This window comes from Parasteatoda tepidariorum, chromosome X1 (genome assembly GCF_043381705.1).
Source record: "Parasteatoda tepidariorum isolate YZ-2023 chromosome X1, CAS_Ptep_4.0, whole genome shotgun sequence".
NCBI lineage: Eukaryota > Metazoa > Arthropoda > Arachnida > Araneae > Theridiidae > Parasteatoda > Parasteatoda tepidariorum.
The window spans coordinates 72,248,759-72,270,513 of NC_092214.1; the positions used below are offsets into that span (position 1 = coordinate 72,248,759).

Genomic DNA, 21,755 nt, shown 5'->3' on the forward strand with positions numbered 1-21,755 from the left:
TTTGAAAAATATAAAATTGTTTTATTTTCCCCCAAATTGCACGTCGATTCTACAGCCATTAGATTTGGGAATAATAAAATGTTTCAAAGGATACTATCGAAAAAGATTAGTTCAGAACGTTGTTTATAATCTGGATAATAAACTCCCAAATCCTTATGCAGTTGATGTAAAAAATGCATGTGATTGGATTTCCGGAGGGTGGAATTCATTGACACAATCCACCATCCAAAATTGTTGGAAGAAAGCTTCTTTCTTTGAGGATAAAAGCAACGGAGACGCAGAAACTGAGCTTACTGAAATCACTGATGAAGAAGAAAAATGTGTGGCAGGCTTAAATTCGATTGTCAGTGATTTCCAAAGATCATCTAATGCATCATTTCTATTTAACGCAGATGAATTTTTAAATTTAGATAATGATGTGTTGGTTTTCAGTGGTGCAAGTGATGAAGAAATCGTAGCAGAAGTTATCCCGGGTGATCAAAGTGATGAGGAAGAAGCAGCTGACTGTTCTCAAAACAGGACTCAAATTTCACCCGAGAATGCCATATTGCTAATTAACACTTTGCAAGATTTTGTTGCAACATTACCAAATGTAATTGATGTTCATTTGAATTCATTAGATGGACTGAAATCTAGGTGCATGGAAATGGCAATTGCTTCCAAAAATAAGCAAACAAAACTAACCAATAATTTTTCTAAATAATTTCTGTTTTGATTCATAAAATTGTAAGTAAATTATTCTTGTGTGCTGTTTCATAATTCTAAGTAAAATTTTCATTTGGAGCCTATAAAAGAAGTTTAATTTATCATTAGTCTTAAACGTATACTTTTAAAATTCAAACCTGTCTATAACGATAACCTGCCTATAACAATATTTTATTTAGGTCCCTACAGTATCGTTATAGACAGGTTTTACTGATGTTATTTTTACAAACAAAGCAGGGCCGGGGTAGCCTAGTTGGTAGGACACTGGGGCCATGTCTCAGAAGTAGTGAGTTCAATCCCCGTTGGTTAAAGACTCCCCATGTAGTAATAATGACTGGCACACGTTAAATCCTGTGGGTCACAAAGTCCTCCATTTTCTCATAACAAATCAAACCTCTGGGGGTACTGAATTAGAGATTGATCGTTCTCTAGTTCATGTCAAAAATACGATGTGTGGATGAATGAATGGATTGATGAATGGGTTCGCCCTATAAACGTGCAGTGACGTACGTGTGGCTGAAGTCGTATTCTTGGGTATAGATGGCACCACCAAAAAACAAAAAACACACTCTCTGCCTTAAATTGTCTTGGTTTTACCAAGCAGGCTTGTTAGTATTGGTAAGAAGCATTAGAAACAACAACAACAACACAAATAAAGCACGAATTATTAGTATAATTTTCACATTGAAATAGCGGCAGTTTTTTTAACGTATTTCATATTAACTCCGAATGATCCTAAAACATAATCGAAGATCTTAGTAAAAATAAAGGTACTAAATGACATTTCAGTAAATTTAAAAAGCATCTATTTGGAAAATGTAGTAGTAGAAAGAAGATATTAACACAAAAGTTTCTAAAAACTGCCGCAATTTAAAAATCGACAAATTAAAATAAAAATAACGTAACAATAATAATATTCTATAACTGTAGCTGATCTTGAAATTATTTTAAAAGCACAATAAGCACAATTTTAAAAGCAAAAAATATCTTGTCAACAAAAGTCGAATTCTTTTTTTTTACTACAGAATTCCAATATTTCATTTTTCCAATTAATCAATAAGAGCGTTACCTTATTCACTTTTAAATAGTTCACAAAAGGAAGCAAAAGATAATATTTTATGCAAAAACGAAAAGAAAGCCGATTAAAAACTTATCAATATAATAGCAGCATTCGTAAATTTAAATTACGTCTATTTCTCAAAACAAAAATCCTTTTTAATGTTTTCGGTTTTATCTCAAACATTTGTTTATGGTTCTTTAAATCGATTACTCTGTTTTGTAGTAACAATTTATCGTACACGCAACTTGTGAATGAAAGTTAACTAATCAATACATTCATACGTATAAGAAATTGCTAATGTAGAATAATATTCTATGGAGGAACAGGAAACATAAGAATTGGAAGGTAAAATGTTTGACTAATTGTTTCCAACTGAGAAGAAAAAAATTGTTGTTTACTTTCATGATCAATGGCCGTCACGGAGATAGGGTGTATGAGGTACTATTACACCCTTCTACAGTATTTCCAGGTCAATTTTAAATGTATTCCGTGAATAACCGAGAGAATCAATACTTTTATGATTTTTAGTGATATTACAAGGGCCGCCAATACTTTCATTTTATGATCAATAGAGTCTTAGGATGGGAAGCCACGAATATTGCATCTTTAGTCTCTTGAGATAAAAGGCCGCATCTTGCATTTTATTAGTGAAAATATTACAAACCATTTGTCTTAAGATTTTTTTCAATACAAAAGCTGCTATTACTTTTTATAAATTGTAAATGAAAAAGTCGACCGAAAGGTCGTATCATAACAGAGGTTTTGCTGGTATCTTTCTAATTATGGCCACCAATTTAAAATGTATTTAGGATCAAAAACTTAAATAACATTGATCTTGGAATTTTTTTAAGTGATTTACCTATAATTTTTTTAAAGAAATAAGCAGCCGTAGTGACTCAGGGGATACAGTACTCGCCTCCCAATCAGGCGTTCCTTGTTTGAATCCCAACGACGGCTGGTCGATGCAAATTCCGCACCCGATTCGCACCGACCACAGAGCTGACATAAAATATCCTCGCTGGTAGATGGATCATGGGTTCCCATGCCGCAGGCTAACCGTGAGAGGCTTTCCTTTCCATGTAATGTGAATGCGGGTTAGTTCCATCAAAAACTCCCCAAGAAGGCAAATTTATTCTAATACTTGAACCAGGAGCTACCTTGTCTTCGGGATTTGGTTCAAAAATACAAGGCTATGGAGTTAACTCAAAATTGGGTCGGCTGTTCAAAAACGGTACAAAGAGATATATTATAGTCTACAAAATATAAATAGCCAATAAAATATAGTCGCCACTATTTTTTCATGCTTATATATTAACCCTTCGACATACGAAGACGTCTGGGAGACGTCATTTGTTTCTTATGTCAAAACAATAATTGACGTGTCTCAGACAACAACATTGCGAGTCGTTGTTTACAGTGCAATCAAAGATCATTTCGATAACAAGAAATTATATGTCAAGGGGTTAAATGGAAAAAAGCGATATAAAACATTGTAATAGAAAACATAGTAATTCCACGAGTTCTAGAAAAATAATAATTACGGGCCGTCAATATGTTTCACGAAATAAAAATTTATAGAAATTAATAAATTAAATCAAAATCATTAAATCAAATATCTAAATAAAAATTGGCATTCTTAAAGATTTTCCGTTTTTAATTCATTTACTATTTTCTCTTAAGGGCTGCTTAAGGTTTTAGATTTATTTAATTTAAAGGAAAGCAATTTTTTAAGCCATTGGAATAAAAAATCTTCGCTTTTTGTTTTCGTAGTTTAAAAATACAGATTTTCCGGTTTAGTTAATATTATTATTTATTTATTATTGCTTGGTCGCTAACGCGTTCAAGTTTAAGTGAAACTCAATCAAGATTAAGCGAAAACAATTGGAATTAGATCTGACATTCTGTAATAAAAATTTATTATCATTGTCTAAAGGTTGCATTGAATACAAACTTTATGTTTACTTGCTTTTTGTATATATATTTATTAGTATTTTAAATTAAATTAATGCGAAAAAAATTGTTTAAATTGTTGTTAAAAAAATTGTTGCCTGATGAAAAATTGATGCAGCCCTTAGTGATTAAAAAAAAATTGATAGGTCTTCGATAGCTGGCAACTTGCAAATTCAAAATGAATAAAATATTATTATATTTTAAATTGACACAATATGAGTTATATAAAAGAAGAGCTGCCGAATTTGCCCTCTTAGCATATTTTTTTATTTTTCTTGGCATCTCAGCTGTTCATAATATTCACACAACTTATATGTAGTTATTTTTTTAAAAAAAATAAAATAGTCAGAAACTAATAATATCTCTGTGTAGTAAAAAATTAATGTCGTCCTAGCCGCCACTGCTTTTTTAGATAATTTTCGCTGTTTCGGCTTCTTGCTCTAATCATCTAAATGCTATTATGTGAAACAAAATGAAATGTTCCACTTTCTACGAGAAATGTTTGAAGAATAATTTGATATGAAAATATTATTGATTTCGGTTATAAATTTTAAAAAAATTTTAAGTCAATGTGCATTTTTTGAGCAACGCAATTCGGTTGTTGTTGTTGGCCATTCCAGTAGCGCCACACTTCTGCCACACTCATACGTCACTGCCGTTTATAAGGCGTACCCATTCATTCATCCACACATCGTAATTTTGACCTAGACCAGGGAACGATCAATTTCCAATTCAGTACGACCGCCAAAAATGTAATCTGTTATGGAAACATGAAGGACTTTGCGATCTGACTGATTTAAAGTGTACCAGTCGCCATTTACTACACGGGGAGTCTTCATCCGGTTGGATTCGAACTCCCGTGCTCACGAGCGTACGTCCAACGCCCTGCCAACCAGGCTATCCCGGCCCACGTAATTTAGTTTAGGTAAAACTATTAGTATCAGAATAAAAAATTTTTACAACTATATAAATTTTTTGAGCCTCGATTGCTCAGGGGATAGAGCGTTCGCCTTCCAATGAGGTGAACCGGGTTCGAATCTCAGTCGATACGAATTCCGCATCCGGCTTGCACCGACCACAATGCTAAATTGAAATATCCTCAGTGGTAGACGGATCATGGGTTAGAATCCCCTGTAAAGCAATTTAAGTTTTAACTTAAAAGTATACAAATTTTTTTTCTAAAATAACTAAATTTTCCAATTTAACCTTCAACTCGAAAGATAAATCATTGGTATCATCATTTTTATTGCACTCTGACTGTTGATCTCTTTCAGAGATCGTCAAAGAAAGCTCTCTAAATAAGAGTTTCATACAAATATTTTGAAATTTTGAATACATTAGAATATATTTATTTGTTTTATTATTGTTGTTTATTGTATATATCTATGGAAAAAATTCCGTGCCTACCTAAAGTGGTAATAAATTGAGGAGGTCGCTACACAGAGGTGGTCTTTCCTGGAGGTTCCACTGTAACTCAGAATCCTCAGCTGTCACTCTTTTTTATGTTGATAACATTTCATTGATTTAAAAAAGCTTAAAATATTACTAAAAGCGAAAACGCGTTGTTCTTTCATGAAGTACTCCGTTTTTAATAACACCAAACTGACAGCTATAACTCTTTTTCTTTTCATTGCCAAAACTATAAAGCACAAATAAATCAAAATTCAATTCAGCGGGCATGAATTTCAGGGCTCTCTCTATTCGATTTACGAGCATATGTTTGATAGCTCATTTCATCCCTCATTGCCATAACTTTTCACGAGCTGTGTATTCTAGGAATAAAAATAGACATTTTTAAAGTATTGTCTGACTTATCTTTTTATGATCTTGCAGAATTTTTTTTTCATTCGATGGGCTGTGGTGCGAGTGTGGATGGAGATTCTGATTCACAGGCATCTCTAGAAGAGTGGGAAAAAATCCAGCAACAGCGACGTCGATCTTTTTTATCTGATGATTCTGACAATGGATCAGGATTAGGAAGTCCAACATTCAGAAAAGATATGCAAGATAAAGAAATGCGAGCACCTGGTTTTCAGGCAAGTATAGTTATGATTGAATAAAAAAAAATCCTGACAAGTGTGAAGTATGGCAAGTGTATTTTAATAAACTTCATGTTATACAAAGTATACAGTAAGCCTTCGGTCTTCAAAAAGTAAAAAGAGTTAAGGTTAAAAAAAAAATAGTTCTTGCAAGAGAATTCTTCATGTGAGAGGGCATGAATTTTTCCTTCAAAAGTTCCTGATTTTAATTCAAAAATTTTTCGACATATAAGTTCCTTTTACCATCTTTACCGACGCAACTTGATGTTTAAAATTCTCATTCTCCGATTACGATATGTGACTGATGGTTTCATTCAATGACATATCTCAAAAAATTGTGATGTGATTTTTTTTATTTTATTATTAATAAGTTAACTACTTTTTATCTTACTAAATTTTGTTGAAATACTTGGTCTAAAAACATGAGCTTCTGGAACAAAATATATATGACCTGTCTCATGAATTTGCTCCAATAATTGCTTTTTCTTTCCTTCTTCAAAAATTAAAAAAAATAAGAATAAACTTAACCGTTTTCTTGTCATAAATTGTAAAAAACCTACAGTTTATTTTAGAACACACTGTAGATACTTAAAAAAATACAGAGATACGAGGATGTTTCCAAACTATGATCATATATATATATANTAGCTATATATATATATATATATATATATTATATATATATATACCTCGGGGAACCCTGTAAAATTCGTGTAATTGTTTGAAAAGTACCTTTGCTCGCAATAATTCATGCGCAAGTAAAAGAAAAAAAAAACATTTTTTTGTTAAAATTTTTCTAAAACCTACAGTTTATTTTAGAACACGCTGTATATACTTCAAAATAAAAATTATTTATCAGAATTATACAAGTCAAATAAAAGTTTCGGGACGAGCAAAACCATGTACACTAAAAATAGAGAGCATGTTCGCAAACTATAGTCACGTGTTCTGAATTGAATTAAGTAAAAAAAAAAATAATAAACAGGGGTACCCTGTAAAAGATATAGTTTGACATTTGCTTGCTATAATTCATGGGCAAGTTTAAAAAAATCGTAAATTATGCTTATTTTTATTATAAAGCTAATTTCAAGAACTTTTAAAATTATTTATAAGATAATTGACATAATAAAGATCACAATTAAGTTTCTTATCATCGTATACCTCGTTAAGGTTAGGATCCACAGACCCAAAATTCTTTCTTAAATTTGTCGAAACAAATAAAAAATAATTTTTGATACAGTAGCAAGCATATATTTCAGATCAACAAACACTTATTTTAAAAAATTATATTTTTGGGAATTTTAATTCATTTTGTTCTTGTTTAATATTTAAAATGCCCACTCTTTGATTTCAGAACCAGATTTACTAGTCATACCATATTTAAATCATTAAAAAAATTAGGTTATTTTTCGTTAAGCAATTCTTTGTTTGTAGATAGCCTGTAAATTCTCATTAAAATACTTTTAATCCTTTATTCGAAGGGTTTATAAATTTTCCCTCAGAGAATCAGTGGGTCAGGAGATAGAAGCGTTCATCTTCCAATGAGATGACCAAGATTTGAATCCCAGCGGTGTCTGGTTGATACGAATTCCGCTGTCGGATCATACTTATCACAGTGCTGACGTAAAATATCCTCAGTGGTAGATAAATCATGAATTAAAATCCCTTTGATGTCCGGCAAACCGTGAGAGATTTTCGTGGTTTTTCTCTCCAGGTAACGCAAAAGCGGGTTAGTTTCATAAAAAAAAAGTCTTTCACGAAGGCCAGTTTGTCCCAATGCTTGATCCAGGAGTTCCCTTATCTTCTGGGTTGGGTTCAAAATTACATAGCTACAGAGTCGTGAACTCAGGATTTTGATTGGCTGTTCAACACCGGTTATAAATTAAATTTTCCTTTTGGAAAATCATCCGGAGAGTTTCCCGGCCACGACTCAAAAACAATTTTTCTGTTTTAGGTAAAATATTCCCTCATTTTTATGAGATTATGGAACGGAGCCAAATCTTATTGAAAAATTCCATCTCTTTTCTTATTGAAAAATTTCCTCTTTATTTGGAAACCTATTGTTTAACTCTAGTCTCATTATTTCTGTTTTTATTTTTTGTACTTACTCTTTATCATTTCTTCAAAAGAAACGAGTTATAACCCGTTGTAGTAAATATCCTCAAAACTTTTCTAATTCAATGGAAAATCAGCTAACTTACTCATCGTTGATTTAATCACTACGTTAGCTACTGTAAGCATAATTAAAACATTAGACATCGTTGATTATTGCTCTTCAAGAATCTGAAATAAAATAACTTTTTTATAATAAAATATTTTAAGCAAATAAAAAAAATATATTGAACACTTCTCTTCGTGAATTTAGAATTAAAAAAGACATTTCCTTTATTTAAAAAAAATTTAAATTATTACTTTATACGTTTCTCTTCACGAATATGAAATAGTTCTTCTATTCTTTAACATAATAAAAAAGGTGATGGCAATATTTTTCTTACTTTTAAAAAGTTTCAGAGAAAAGTTTTTAACTGCAAAGTATTTGTAGTTAAAAAAATTATAATTAACATTATTCTCACTTTTCAAAAACTGTAATGATAGTTAGAGCGAGAAATCATTTACCATTTTTGATAAAAATTAGAAATTCCTCACTTTTTATGGCTCCTATTTTTGATTTTGATTTTGTGGCTTTATACTTCAGAGAAAAATAATCTAAACAAAACTACCGTACTATATGATGGTAATTTTCTGGTAAAAAAAATACAATTTGGATTATTAAAACCTTAAAACCTAATTACACGATATTTATAAAATTCACCTAGTAATTTTTAGGCTCATATGGGAACGGTTTATCGGAAATTCTGGTTTTCAAAATTATAATTCATATTACCACACATTTAGTAAGATATACAAAACTGATAAGTAAATTTAACCGAATAAATGGTTTTTATGCCATGCTAAGGTATCATTATAAAATTACCGAAGTTTACCAAATTAACTGCATCTTATATTATACTTTACCATACATTTTATTGCTGATTTCACTAAATCATTAACAAAGCCATTTGGTAAAAATTACCGAGCTTTTTGGTGTTCCCATAGAGCCAGAAACGAGGTAAATTTTACCATATTTTAATAGTATTGGCAGTATTTTTTTCTCAGTGTACAATGAAGCTCATATATCAATAAGAAAAAATAATGGAAATCATAACTACTTATATCTTTAAAAGATGAAAATTCCTATTTTGGGAAGAAAAAAAATACTTTAATTAAAATTTATTCTATTTGCTTGTGTTAAAATGAGCTATTTCTTGAAATTTTATATTAAACAATGTAATTGTATAACTTTTAAATTATTGGAAAACTGCAAGAAAGCAGTAATGCAATTGAAATAATTTTCAGTTAAAAATAAATATGCAAATTAATATAGTTTAGTTCAGTTAAATAATTAGTTCTTTTCAATTATTATGGAAGAACTAAATATGAATTACAATTTATTATCATTAAATTATGAATGATGAATGAATACAAATTAATAACACGAATTGATTTTATATATTATTTATTAATTACTAAGATAATAGCAATTTATTTGTTTTTAATAGCAAAGGAAAATTTAAATACACTCATTGACATAAAAATTAGCACACCTAGAGAGCGATACAAGAATGAAACGAAATTTTACTTATGTTGATATAAGTAGGTGGTTATAATATCAAAGCGAAAATATCATGTATTGCAGTAAAAAGTACAAATGAATGGATGTTTTAGCACTCAGTTGGGGTACATCTAGCCCGAATGCAGGATGCGATACAGTCGGTCATTGTGGCCCTTATGATGTCCTACGACATCTCCTTCAACAGGTGCTGTAGAAACACAGCTAAATCGATCAAACTTGAAGGCTGTCTAACTTTCCGGTCCAATTAGTCCCAGATATGCTAGTTCGGTGACAAATCTTGGAATCGAGTAGGCCAAGGAAGGGTTGGTTGTAATTTGACGGAGGCATTCCTGTGGCACCCTAGCTGTGTATGGCCGAGCATTGTCTTGTGAAAAATTGGCACCTAAGAGTCCTGCAATGAATGGCAGCACATGTGGCAAAAGCATGCCACGAGCGTATCACAAGGTTGTCATGGCGCTGTGGATCATATTATCATGTTTCGTATGCGATGGCCCCTTACACCATCGCACGAGCTGTAGAAGAGACGTGCTGCTGTACAGCGTAGACAGGATTGACACCCAACGTTGCCTTCGTTTGAACTGGCGGCGTTCTCGGAAAAATTGGACTGCAACCGAATGGAACCAGGGTGTATTCATTAATGAATCCAGATATAATTTCGACAGTGATGACCATTATGTACAAATGTAGAGGCCCCGCTGTGAACGCCTCAATCCTGCCTACGCTGTAAAACAACACACCGCTTCTACAGCTGGCGTGATGGTAATGGATACTATCGCATACTATATGAAATCCCCCACGGTGAGGTGACAGCCCAGAGATATGTTCGATACATCCTTCAGCTAGATGTGCTCCCAAGAGGGTACTAAAACCACTATATATTTTAATTTTTTCCTCCAATAAAAGATCCTTCTGCTTTAATTTTTCAATCACCTAATTATATCAACGTCGTACGTACGTGTGTCCTAACAAGACTAAACTCAGCGTGTTCAGCACAGACAGAAAACACCGGCACACATTTTGTCCTAATATCACATTGCTTGACACCTCCATAGAAAAGATTTCTAACCCAAAGTACCTCGGTATAATACTTGACGAAGAGCTTCGTTTTCACCACCACATTCTAGAGTGCTCAAATAAAGCACTAAAAAAGCTCAACATCCTTAGGAGGCTTTGTGTCACAAAATGGGGTGCTGCACCAAAAACACTGAAAACTACTTACACAACTCTTAAAAGACCAATAATGGTATATGCCACACCTGTATGGTCACACTCCTCCTCTACTTCAAGAGAGAGACTTGATGAAGTACAAGCAAAAGCTGCAAAAATAATGTCTGGTGCTGTCTCATCAACAAACAACTTAAGAATTCAAGAGGAATGCGGTTTGGTCCCTCTGGAAGAAAGGAGACAAATGTTAACTGTTAAATTTACAAATAATGCCCATAGTCTTGACGAGGGGCACATTTCACATCGTACTATTATAAACTGGAATAAGAAATCTAGACTCAAAGGGTCATCTCCCCTTCTGTTTGACAGGGCCATCAGAGAAAAAATTCACCTTAAGCCCGAAGACTTTCTTATCAGAAACGAAACTCCCGCTATTTGAGTTGTTCCAGAGAATACAACAATCTGTCTAGAACTCATCGAGCCCTGCTCGAGATAAGATCATGCGAATAAACTCAAGGAAATTGGGATGAAAACTATCGACTCTCTATCTGGCCTTAATCATGTCAGGGCTTTTACTGATGGATCTTCTGACTCCACTTTCACCAACGGAGGTGCGGGAGTGGTACTGCTCCTACCTGATGATCAAAAGCGAGAGTTCGCAACTGGTGCTGGAAAAATCGCATCTAATTTTACAGCAGAATTGATAGCCATTTCTACGGCTATCAAAACGTACATCAATCTTGAACCTTCGGAGCAGCTTAGTGGTATCACCATCTTCAGCGACTGCAGGTCTGCCTTATAGGCCCTCAGCAAAGGTACCTCAAGCCTTGGAATATCATAGAACAACTTGGACAACTTGAGCGTCTCCGGAAAAATTGCTTCTTGCAGTGGATTCCCGCCCATGTGAACCTAGAGTTCAATGAAATAGCTGATTCCTTGACTAAAAATACCAGAGATCTAAATCAAAATTCAATCCCAACCACGTTGGCAGATGCAAATGCTTTTGCAAAGTCAAGACTATTCACCCCTTTAAAAATCAAAGCCCACGATCAAATAACTAATCTTGACATCGATAGGAAGACAGCCACTACTCTCATCAGACTAAGAACAAAACATCGTAAAAACATGAAAATTTCTACAGATAAGACTAGAAAATATCAAAACTGTGGCAACTGTCTTAATGTGGAACTGACACCATATCATGTTTTTAACTGCCCTGCAGTCGCTGCAGGCCTTCACCTCTTAAACTACCCCACAGAAGAGGATTTGTATTCTTTTAATGCCATAGAAATAACAAAAACTATTCAAGCACACCATGAAATATGATTCAATAGAGGATACGACACCAACCAATTTACGTGTGTAAAATTTCGCTTCATTCTGAAAACTCTTTCTTGGTGCGCTGATTTTTATGGCAATGAGTGTATATGAGATAAACTAAAATGATTATAATAATAATAAATAAATAAAATCGCGGTCATTGACTAAAGTATATGTCATAGATTTATATACAGAAAGATTTTCTTCTTTAATCCAAACTTTCTTCTTTAATCTAAAAAGATTCAAACCCATTCACACATCCCCTTATATTCCCTAATATCTGATTCACTCATTCGCTGATTTGCACATTTACCGACTCATTTATTTCCTTCCTTTTATTTATCGTCTAATTCATTAAGTTATTAAGTAATTAATTTATTTATTCGTTCATTTACTCCCTCGTTATATCAACAACAAAATACATTATACATGACGATATTGTTTGGTAAACTAACTATAAAACAAGCAGTTGTAATAATCCCAGTTGCCTTAGCGACGTACTATTTATTCATCGTTTAAAAAATATAAAATGACGCTTTCTGAATTTCATATCTTTTCATCTCTGAATACAATAGATTTGTAAACCTATAAAATCTTTCCCGCGTCGTATTTATGAATATTTCAATTATCAAATATTTCAATACAGTATAAAGTGAGCTTCATGGCTTACTCTGGGTTTGCCTGTAGTCACTTTTCCCTTTTTTTTAAAGTTTTAAATTAGTAATGAAGGCGAAAGAGAATTTGCGCTGAAAAGTTTTCTCCAGTGGTATGGCGTCCTCTCCACACAGATATTTCTGTTTAGACCACTTATGGGAAAAACGGGAGAACTTTTCATCTCAAATTCTGTTTCATCCTCATTGATAAATTAAAAATTTAGATAAAAGTGAGTTCAGGTAAACCTAGAAACGTTGAAAAAATGTTTTCAAAATATCAAAATGCAAACAAATTATTGGATGAGAACATCCGCAAGTAATACTCTCATAATTTGTTTGCATTTTAATATTGTGAATTTTTTTCAGCACTCTAAACTCCATATTCACCTAAGCTCACTTTTTCTATACTTAAAGTAGCCTTTATAAAAAATTGGTTGCACACATTTCTTTCTGTTAACCTATGACTTTAGCTCCAAAAAAAGCGTGATTTGAGTTCAGAACCAAATATAAATATTCATATTATTAATATATTATGGTAAACAGAGCTATCTTATTTTCTGCAAAATAAATCATAATCTTTCATCATAATCATAATCATAATCAATAATCATAATCTGTCGAAAACACTTTTTCCTTTCTTTATCTTTTTTTTCTCTTTTTTTTTGAAAAAAAATTGTTTGTTTAAAGGGACGCTAGGTACTAATAGATTCGAAAGTGAACCACAACGTTTCACAATGCAGACTTTGCATCAGAGGGCTCGAAAACTTACCGCTATACATTTTCCGATGATTATTTCAGATTTTAGAAACTCTGTTTATCATCATAACCGATAAGAGGATTAAGTCTCGCTTAAAAACTCATAGTTCTGGATGTTTTTATATTCTTTTTATTAAATTCGCCAAAAAAAAAAAGTGTTTTTTTCAATGCATCAATTCCAACCAATATACAAATTTTGAGTTATTAAAAATGTATTTTACAAAGTTATACCAAACTTAATAACGTGATATAATTTCAAATTAATGACGTGAACTTCATAAACTTTAATAACGTGATATAATTTCAAATAATTTATTTCAATCAAGAATTGAATGCTTTAATTTTAATTAGATCATTGTGATAATATGTGTACTAGGGATGTCCGTTGAAACTGATGGGTTCGTTATGGGGACGATATTACTCACCAGGAGGCGGTGTACGAATGAGGTAGGCTGATTAACTTAATTTTAGCATTACTTTGAATTTTAATACGACTCGATTTTGTATTTTGTGAAGTGCCAAGGGACTGTTGGGTATCATTCTGAAAATGCGAAGGGTGCCAAGCTGGATAATAATAATAAAATAAATAAAAAGATGCCAAACACTGATGCTTTCGGCACATTGTTCTCTCACCTTATTACAATTTGAGTGATTTTAAGCTTTGTAAAACAAAACTGAATTAAAAAAATATTTTTTTATAAATACTTCTGATTAGTAGAAAAAATTGATTTATTTTCAGCCTATTAATACAATCTTTTCAATAATTTTATTTATATTCATCAGGATTTAATCAGAATTGAAAATCAAGATACAAAATACGTCGATTATAGCATCAATTACAAAATATTATTATCATCAAAGTCTTATTAAAACCAGAGATTCCCATGCCTTTATGATTTGCGGTTTTCTTCAAAAATTCCCTTGAATTTGGTGTAGTTCCCTAATTTTTTGTCTGAAGTATGTATTTTGGAAGAAAAAGTGTTTGAGTTCAAAAAGGTAGGTCTGAAACAAATATGCTTAACTGTCATCCAAATGCATTGAGTTCAGCATCGAATTGTATACATTTTCAATTTATTTTTACAATCTTAGTCAAAGCTTCGGTAAAAAAAGATCTACACATTAAGACATTAGGAGTGGCTAATTCAAGCGAGGAACAAAAAGCTGAAGAAATGTGTCGAATCTCTATTGAGGAAGATGGGGTGGAAAGCATAAAATCAATCTGATGACTCGATGAAACTTGAAGGTGTTTTTAATAAACTTCAACTTCGTGTTACTTACGGCAGTTAAAAAGAGTTTGAAATTTTCAGTCCGCCTTCCTCAATTTTGATTTGTTAGATTTCAAGAGCGCTTCCTTTCCTTGGTTAAATATTTATTTATGGCTCTTAAAGTGCACAGATTTTTTACTTCTTGTTTTACAAGGATTCAAAGAAAATGGAAAGAAACATATGAGAGACTTTCGGTAATACGAGTTTTTTCTTTTTTTTCATTTTACCTGTTCATTCATTTTTTTACCCTGGATGTCTATTTACTATCCAGAGAAAACAATTATTGTAAAATACTGTACGGTAATGACATTTCCGGTTAAAAAAAACATAATTCTGGTAATAAAAACCAAAATACACGATATTTAAACCATTGATTTGGAAATTTTTTCGTTCAGATGGTAACAGTAAAATTATAGTTCTTATTACCACACATTTAGTAAAAAATAAATAACTGGAAAATAAATGTAACTGAATAAACAGTTTTCATGCTATGCTCTAAAGTATCAGGATAAAATTACAAATTTTACCACAATTACCATATTTTATCAGACATTATAAAATCATATTTTATTGCTCATTTTACCAAAATCAATACCAAAACGCTTTGGCTTGAATTTTCGAGCTTTATGAAGTTCTCATAGAGCAGAAACATGGTAAATTTGACATAATTCAGCTAATTTTGACCTTACTTTTTTCTAATTGCAGGAAAACAATTCAGGTGAAACTTCATCGGGTATATCAGCTTTATTTTTAAAAAAAATTTGGTCTGATTTTGTGCTTCAAGCGACCTATTACTTTTTTATGTATTTTTTTAATAAGCGCCTTTTTCCCGGTTCATTCCTTTTTCAAATTTTTTTTTCTTTATTCGAACGTTAATTTGCAGTTCTTTAATGTTTTAGATAATTTTGCCAAGAGATATCATGTCAGCATTACTGTCTTGTTTCTTTTCTTTTTTTTCTTTTTTTTTAATTGTTGATACTGACACTTCAATGGCAATACACACTTCATAAGAAAATAAAAAAAAGTTTTAAACATTTTTCAATGATTATCAAATAAAAGTGAAAAGATTAACTTTGGTACACTGTAAAGAAAGAAAATATTGCCCCCTCAACAGAAGAAACTTTTTATTCTACATAAAGCTTTTTTCATTTTGAATTTCTTGAATGAAGTTTTTTTTTCTTTCATTAAGTATAATTTGTATTCTTTTCTATCAATATTTATAAGCTGTGTTAATTTACTCCATTTTTTAAAGAAAAAGGAAATGCAAATAAAATTGACTCCAAACACTGTCTATTATTTTAAATACGTTTTAATCAAAATGTGGTAGGTAGGTGGGTACTTTAATTATATCGCACTAGAGCTGCACAGTGGCGACGATCTGTGAAACATCCTTGAAGATGATCTGATGGCATGCCATCACAATTTTGATCATCTGCCGAGGGGACAGCTCCCTTACATTACTAGCCCGACGACTTGCGCGCGATGTCGAGCACTTTACGGTAGAACAATTTAAAGAGGAACAATACCGCGCAACCTAGGTCCAAGCAAGCTAATCAAAGAGGTCACTCACCCGCACTCTGACCACAGCCAGTGAGGCTTGATTTCGGTGTTCGACTAGGAACCGTGTCTTTATCATCCCACTGCGGGACTTTTAGCGAAATAAAATTTCATCCAAGAGAGCCGTGATGGCACAGGAGATAGAGCATTCGCTTTCAAATGAGGTGAAGCGGGTTCGAATCCCAGCAAAGCTGGTCGATACGAATTCCGCACCCAGCTTGCTCCGAACACAGTGCTGGCGTAAAATATCCTCAGTGGTAGATGGATAATTGGTTAGAGTCCCCTTGCCGTCAGGCTAACCGTGGGAGGTTCTCGTGGTTTTCCCTTCCGTGTAACGTGAATGCGGATTAGCTCCATCGAAAAGTCCTCCACGAAGGCACATTTCTCCCAACACTTGATCCAGGAGTTCCCTTGTCTTCTGGATTGGGTTCAAAACTATAAAGCTACGGAGTTGAACATTAGTAGTCGTAAACCCAAAACTGGATCAGCTGTTCAACGACGGTTATAAAATAAAACAAAATATTTCATCCAAGAAAAATGGGAATTAATTTTGTAGGTATATTGTTATTTATTTAATAGTGAAACAGATATTCAAAACTATAATATAAAATTGGTGAAGTCAAATTTTCAGTTAATCAGTTTAAATATTAATATTCGATTATTTTTAATAATTTTATGAAAGTTAAGAGTAAAAATATATTAAACCTTGCAGGATCATTTAGCGAAAGGTGCCAGCATTCAATAAAAAAGATAATTCATAATTCTAAGTTAGGATTTGTCCCAAGTGTCTATCACAAACTGAGATTGAGGTTATGATCTGATTACTTTCCAGTCTACTAAACATTTTCTTCTCATGTTCTTTAACAAAGAAGAAATCATTAAACGAGAAATATTTTATGTGGACAATCCTTAAGTTTTAAGAAAACACTATTACATTCCTTCGCTAAAAATTAGTTTGTTGAGATTATAAAGTAATCATTTAAATATCTTTTAAAATCTGTGTAACAATAATTAAATAAATAACAGGCATAAAATAAACATCATAAAAATTGCTATTTGTTTAAAACTTTAAAACGATAATTCGATAAACGATAACGTCGAGTTCAATAAATTTTTTAAACGCTTGCCGTTAATCAAAAATTTGTTTGGATTTTAATTTATCGCAAAAAGTAAGCAAAAATTTTCGATTGCAATTAAAAATTATAAAATGTTAGTACATGTACTTAAAACTGTAAAATTGCCTTAATTTATAAGATATAACAATTTGTTTTTAAAAATTTCATTTTTTTAATTAAAACTACGAAGAAAAAGCGGTGAAATCAGTGAATAATAAAGATAAATTGCTCAAAACAAGGTAAATCACATTTTCATTCTTAATTTTCTTAGAATGTTGGATAACAATTTTATTTTATTTTCATTTTCTAAAGGAGGAAAATAAAAACAAATTTTTTTTTTCAATATATACTTAAAAAGTAACAGCAAATTACTGGAAAATTAATTACCTTATTAACTAAATTGTATTGATTTAAAAGATAACAATTTTATTTCATCTTTTTATTTTGCATATTTTTTTAGTTTCATTTTTTAAAGCAAAGTTACAAAAAAGACGGTCATATTAGTAAAAGCATTCAGTCATTTAAGACTTGCAAGAATAAAAGTGAATTACTCAAGATAAATTATTTAATTCTTTTACTTAAATTATCTTGATAACATATTTATTTTATTTATTATTATATTCCTTCATTTAAATTGCAAAGAAAAAGTAGTCAAATTAATACATGAATTTAATCAATTCATACTTGCAATAATAAAAGAAAATTACACAAAAATAATGCGAATTACACTGTAAAAAATTCCGGTACAAAAGTACCGGCATTTTTTGCCACAAAATCTATTTTTACTTGAACATGCTACCGAGGATAAATCTGATGCACCGTAATTTTTACAGCAATAAGTACTGTAAAATCTCTGAACCACTCTAATTAAATAAATATTGCTTTGATTACAAAAATTACGGTATAATATTGTACAGTAAAATGAATTTTACGGATGATGAGCCCTAAGTGCCGGTATTTTAGATCGTAATTTGAAAAGAATTTTTTTACAGCGTATTTTCTAATCTAAATTATGTTGATTTACAAAATAACATTTCAATTTCTAGTTTTTTTGTTTATGTAAACTACAAAGTAAAAGCGGTCAAATTTGTAAAAACATTTCATTAATTCATACTTGCAATAATAAAAGCAAATTACTCAAAAATTAAGTAAAATGCTTTGTAATCTTAATTGTCTTGATTTATAAAATAAAATTTTCATATGTTTGAATTAGAAAAAATAGTAAATTCATATAATTAGTTCATAATAAAAAGAAATTATTTATAAATTTATAAAGATATTATTGCCGTCAGTTCTTAATGGACATCTCTGGTAGCTTTATTGATAAATCTGATTAAATGTCTGTTTTTCCCTTAACAGTATGACAATCTTCCAACCCCTTACAATTAAAGCAAGAGTAAAGCAGGTGCGTACAAAGATTTTTATTTATGTGTTCTGTTCAAAACCAGCTTTTCATTGAACTGAGAATAATTTATAAGAATATCAAAATAATCAATAGCTCTTTAGTAAGAAAAACATTTGATAAAAAATTCATGCACTGTTGCAATTAAAAATGAATGTGTTTTTAGATTTAGTACTTTCAGTACGCGAACCATTGTCAATATTAAAATAAAATAGCAATTTAAAATGTATTGTAAAATTTTATCTCGAAACCGTTTCTGCTTATCCATCTTTATTTATTAATATTTTGTGTAAAAAAACTACCAGTGGTAGTTATCGACTTTTTGGTATAATATTGTAACTATTGCTGAATGCAATCAAATACATTTTAGTTATTGTTTAGTTATAACAATTCTTTGCAGCATACATAATGCAAAACTTTATTTCCTAAAAAGAATTTTTTTATTTAGTTTTATTTCGCGACAAACTAAAAATCAAAGGGGAAAAAAATAACAATAAATGAAGGAAAGAAAAAAAAGAAAGATAAAGAAAATAATAATGAATGCATTGAATCTCCTTTATGATTGATATTACTTACAGCTTTTTAGTGTGGATTTTTTTTGAATAATACTAAAACAAAAGCTTCGCTATAGAAAAATAATGAACTTGTTTTCTGTAAATTTTTAATACAAATTTTTAATCTAAATTCATACAATTAGAATAAAACATTATTTTAGTTCAATTAATGTGTAAATTTTGATTATTGTGTATAATTTGGTTACACGGCAACTAACGATCAGATGAAACGCAATCTCTCCATTAATTATAAATGACAAGCTTGAAAAAGATTTTTGTATCAGGGTTTTTTAAAAATGCATGATTACGCTTTAAAAACATTAACATCAAGTGACCACTAAAAAAGCACAGTAAAAACACGTAATGAAAATAAATAATACATTGTTAAATCTACACGCAAATACATATGGGTGATTCTTTGGAGACATGACAATTTGGAGAAAAAAATTTTCTTCAAAATAATCTAAATTTTCTTTGTAAATTTATTTAGTTACATTTATTAATATCTTGCAGACAGCAGTGTAGTTTATTGACATTTTCTCAAGAAAAAAAAATAATAAAATAGAAATTCACCAAATTTTGAATGCCAGGAAAATGACACATTAGCTAAGAAAACAGTCATTTTAAGCTAATAGTAACTCAACTTAAGAAACTCAACTTAAGAAACTCAAAAAAGACTAAGTTGAGAAGTTAATTTTGACTTTCTATCCTAATAAATTTCTTCCTAAATAAATTCCAAAAATAATTATTGTCAACAATTTTAACAAATTAGTTAAGCATAATGAAAGTGAGAGAGTAACACGCACAACGAGATAGTTTTTAATTTTACTACACTTTAATTTGCAAAGAAACACTTAAGACAAAGAAAACAAAAAAAGTTTGTAAAATTTCATTAATCTTGAAGTTTTCAGAAGAAGCAAAATGTCTGGAATATATTGTGTAAGGAGCAGACATTTTTGAATTTGTGATATTCTTAGAAATTTTCACACAGTCTTTTTTCCCGGAACACTTAAAGTGATTAGCAATCTGTTTGTCAGCACGAATAATAAGTTAACTTTAATATCTTTATGAACAACTTCAAAAACTTCTCCTACACTAAAAATGATAATCTTAGAAATTTTTAATTAATTTTTTAAAAATTTACATTAAAATTAATTTTATAATAATTTAGATCGGAAATTTTTTTATAATGTTATCTAAATTTAAAATATTTCAAATCATTTAATTTTACAACTTTATTACATTCGTTAATTTATACACCCAAGCAGATTTAAAGATTAAGACAGAATTAAATTGTACAGTGATGTTCTTAATTTATCCTTTATATTTTAACAACTGTGTTTTGAAAGAAAAAAATAACTTTAAGCCCTTGCGTTAGATGAACCATGAATTGTATAAATTAATTCTTTTATCCACTGTAGAAAAGAATCAAATATGTTTTTGTTGTTAAAACGTACAGAATAAAATTGTGTATAATAATCAATCATTAAATAAGTAAATAACTTTAATTACATATGAGCATATTACAATCTTTCATAAACTGGGTATTAGGTTAATGTTTGCTTTCCCTCTTTACATTATAGTGTTTAAAAAAATTTCTGATAACTGTGTTAATGTCCCGGAATTTATAAGCCAGGATAATGACAATTTGCCATTGTACAGCATTTAACATTACTTTAATTTAACATTTCGGCCTAAGACATTTACTTTCCGCACAAAACATCAGGATTTCTTGAAATAACTAAGGTAAATGTAAATAGTTTATGTTATTAATGATTTCAAGAAGTCAGGAAAATGACAACATAAAAACCCACTCACCTTGTAAAATTTTTTGAAATGCATTTTGACTCAGAAAGTTGATTCTTGATTCGTGCAATTAGACATGTTCTGATAGGATGGTATTCTAATCAATCTCTTAACCTAAGATATTGATTGCTGGAGCTATCTATTTTGGTTATAAATTACTTTAAAAAAGTCGCTAGGAAAATGACTGATTTTTATGTGACAAACAAATTATTGACAGAAAAAATTCTTTTCAACAAAATTTTTGGAAATAATACCATCTGCATATATTCTAGAAATGCTTACAATGGATGAGATTTAAAAAAAAATTACAGATTGAAAAATGTATGGGAAGTTTTGAAGCTAGTTATAATTGGAAATATTGTTTGTGTCATACCAGGAAAATGACATTTTGATATTCAATTAAATTTTTCAACTATACAAAACAGTCAGTGCTAGTTCTAAGTCATTTTAAAATGCTAACAGCAATGCCATTAGTTAATTTTTAAGAAAAAGTTCGTTAAGTAGTTTAGTATTAGATCTTGGAGCAAAAGACTGTCAATTGTCATATTTCGTGAGAATCACCCACATTTGAATTATAACCTAATTCCCCACGGATTGTTTTTTGTTGGGTCTACATTTTTTCCACGACGAATATATTGCACGTAGTAACTATACGGCCTTTTTTTAAATGTTCAAATTTGTCTGTCAGTCAACCATAACCTCTGGGTTATACAGGATAGAATCCAATAAAATGACT

The 21,755-nt window shown here is 30.8% G+C and overlaps 2 protein-coding genes across 2 annotated transcripts in view; both read left to right on the plus strand.

Annotated features, from left to right (window-relative positions):
- The window catches only part of LOC107445078 (calpain-A), a 56,868-nt gene that overhangs the window by 4,855 nt on the left and 30,258 nt on the right, over positions 1–21,755 (plus strand). Inside the window, exon 2 of the mRNA XM_016059404.3 lies at positions 5,549–5,751. Within this exon, the coding sequence (XP_015914890.2) occupies positions 5,566–5,751 (186 nt within the window). The 5' untranslated portion in view covers positions 5,549–5,565. The remainder of the gene's footprint in view (positions 1–5,548; positions 5,752–21,755) is intronic.
- On the plus strand, positions 7–889 carry LOC139427042 (tigger transposable element-derived protein 6-like; the record flags this gene model as incomplete). The annotated part of the gene is given in 1 exon segment (XM_071187502.1): positions 7–889. A coding segment is annotated over 1 exon segment (697 nt), but the record flags the coding sequence as incomplete, so codon positions are not given.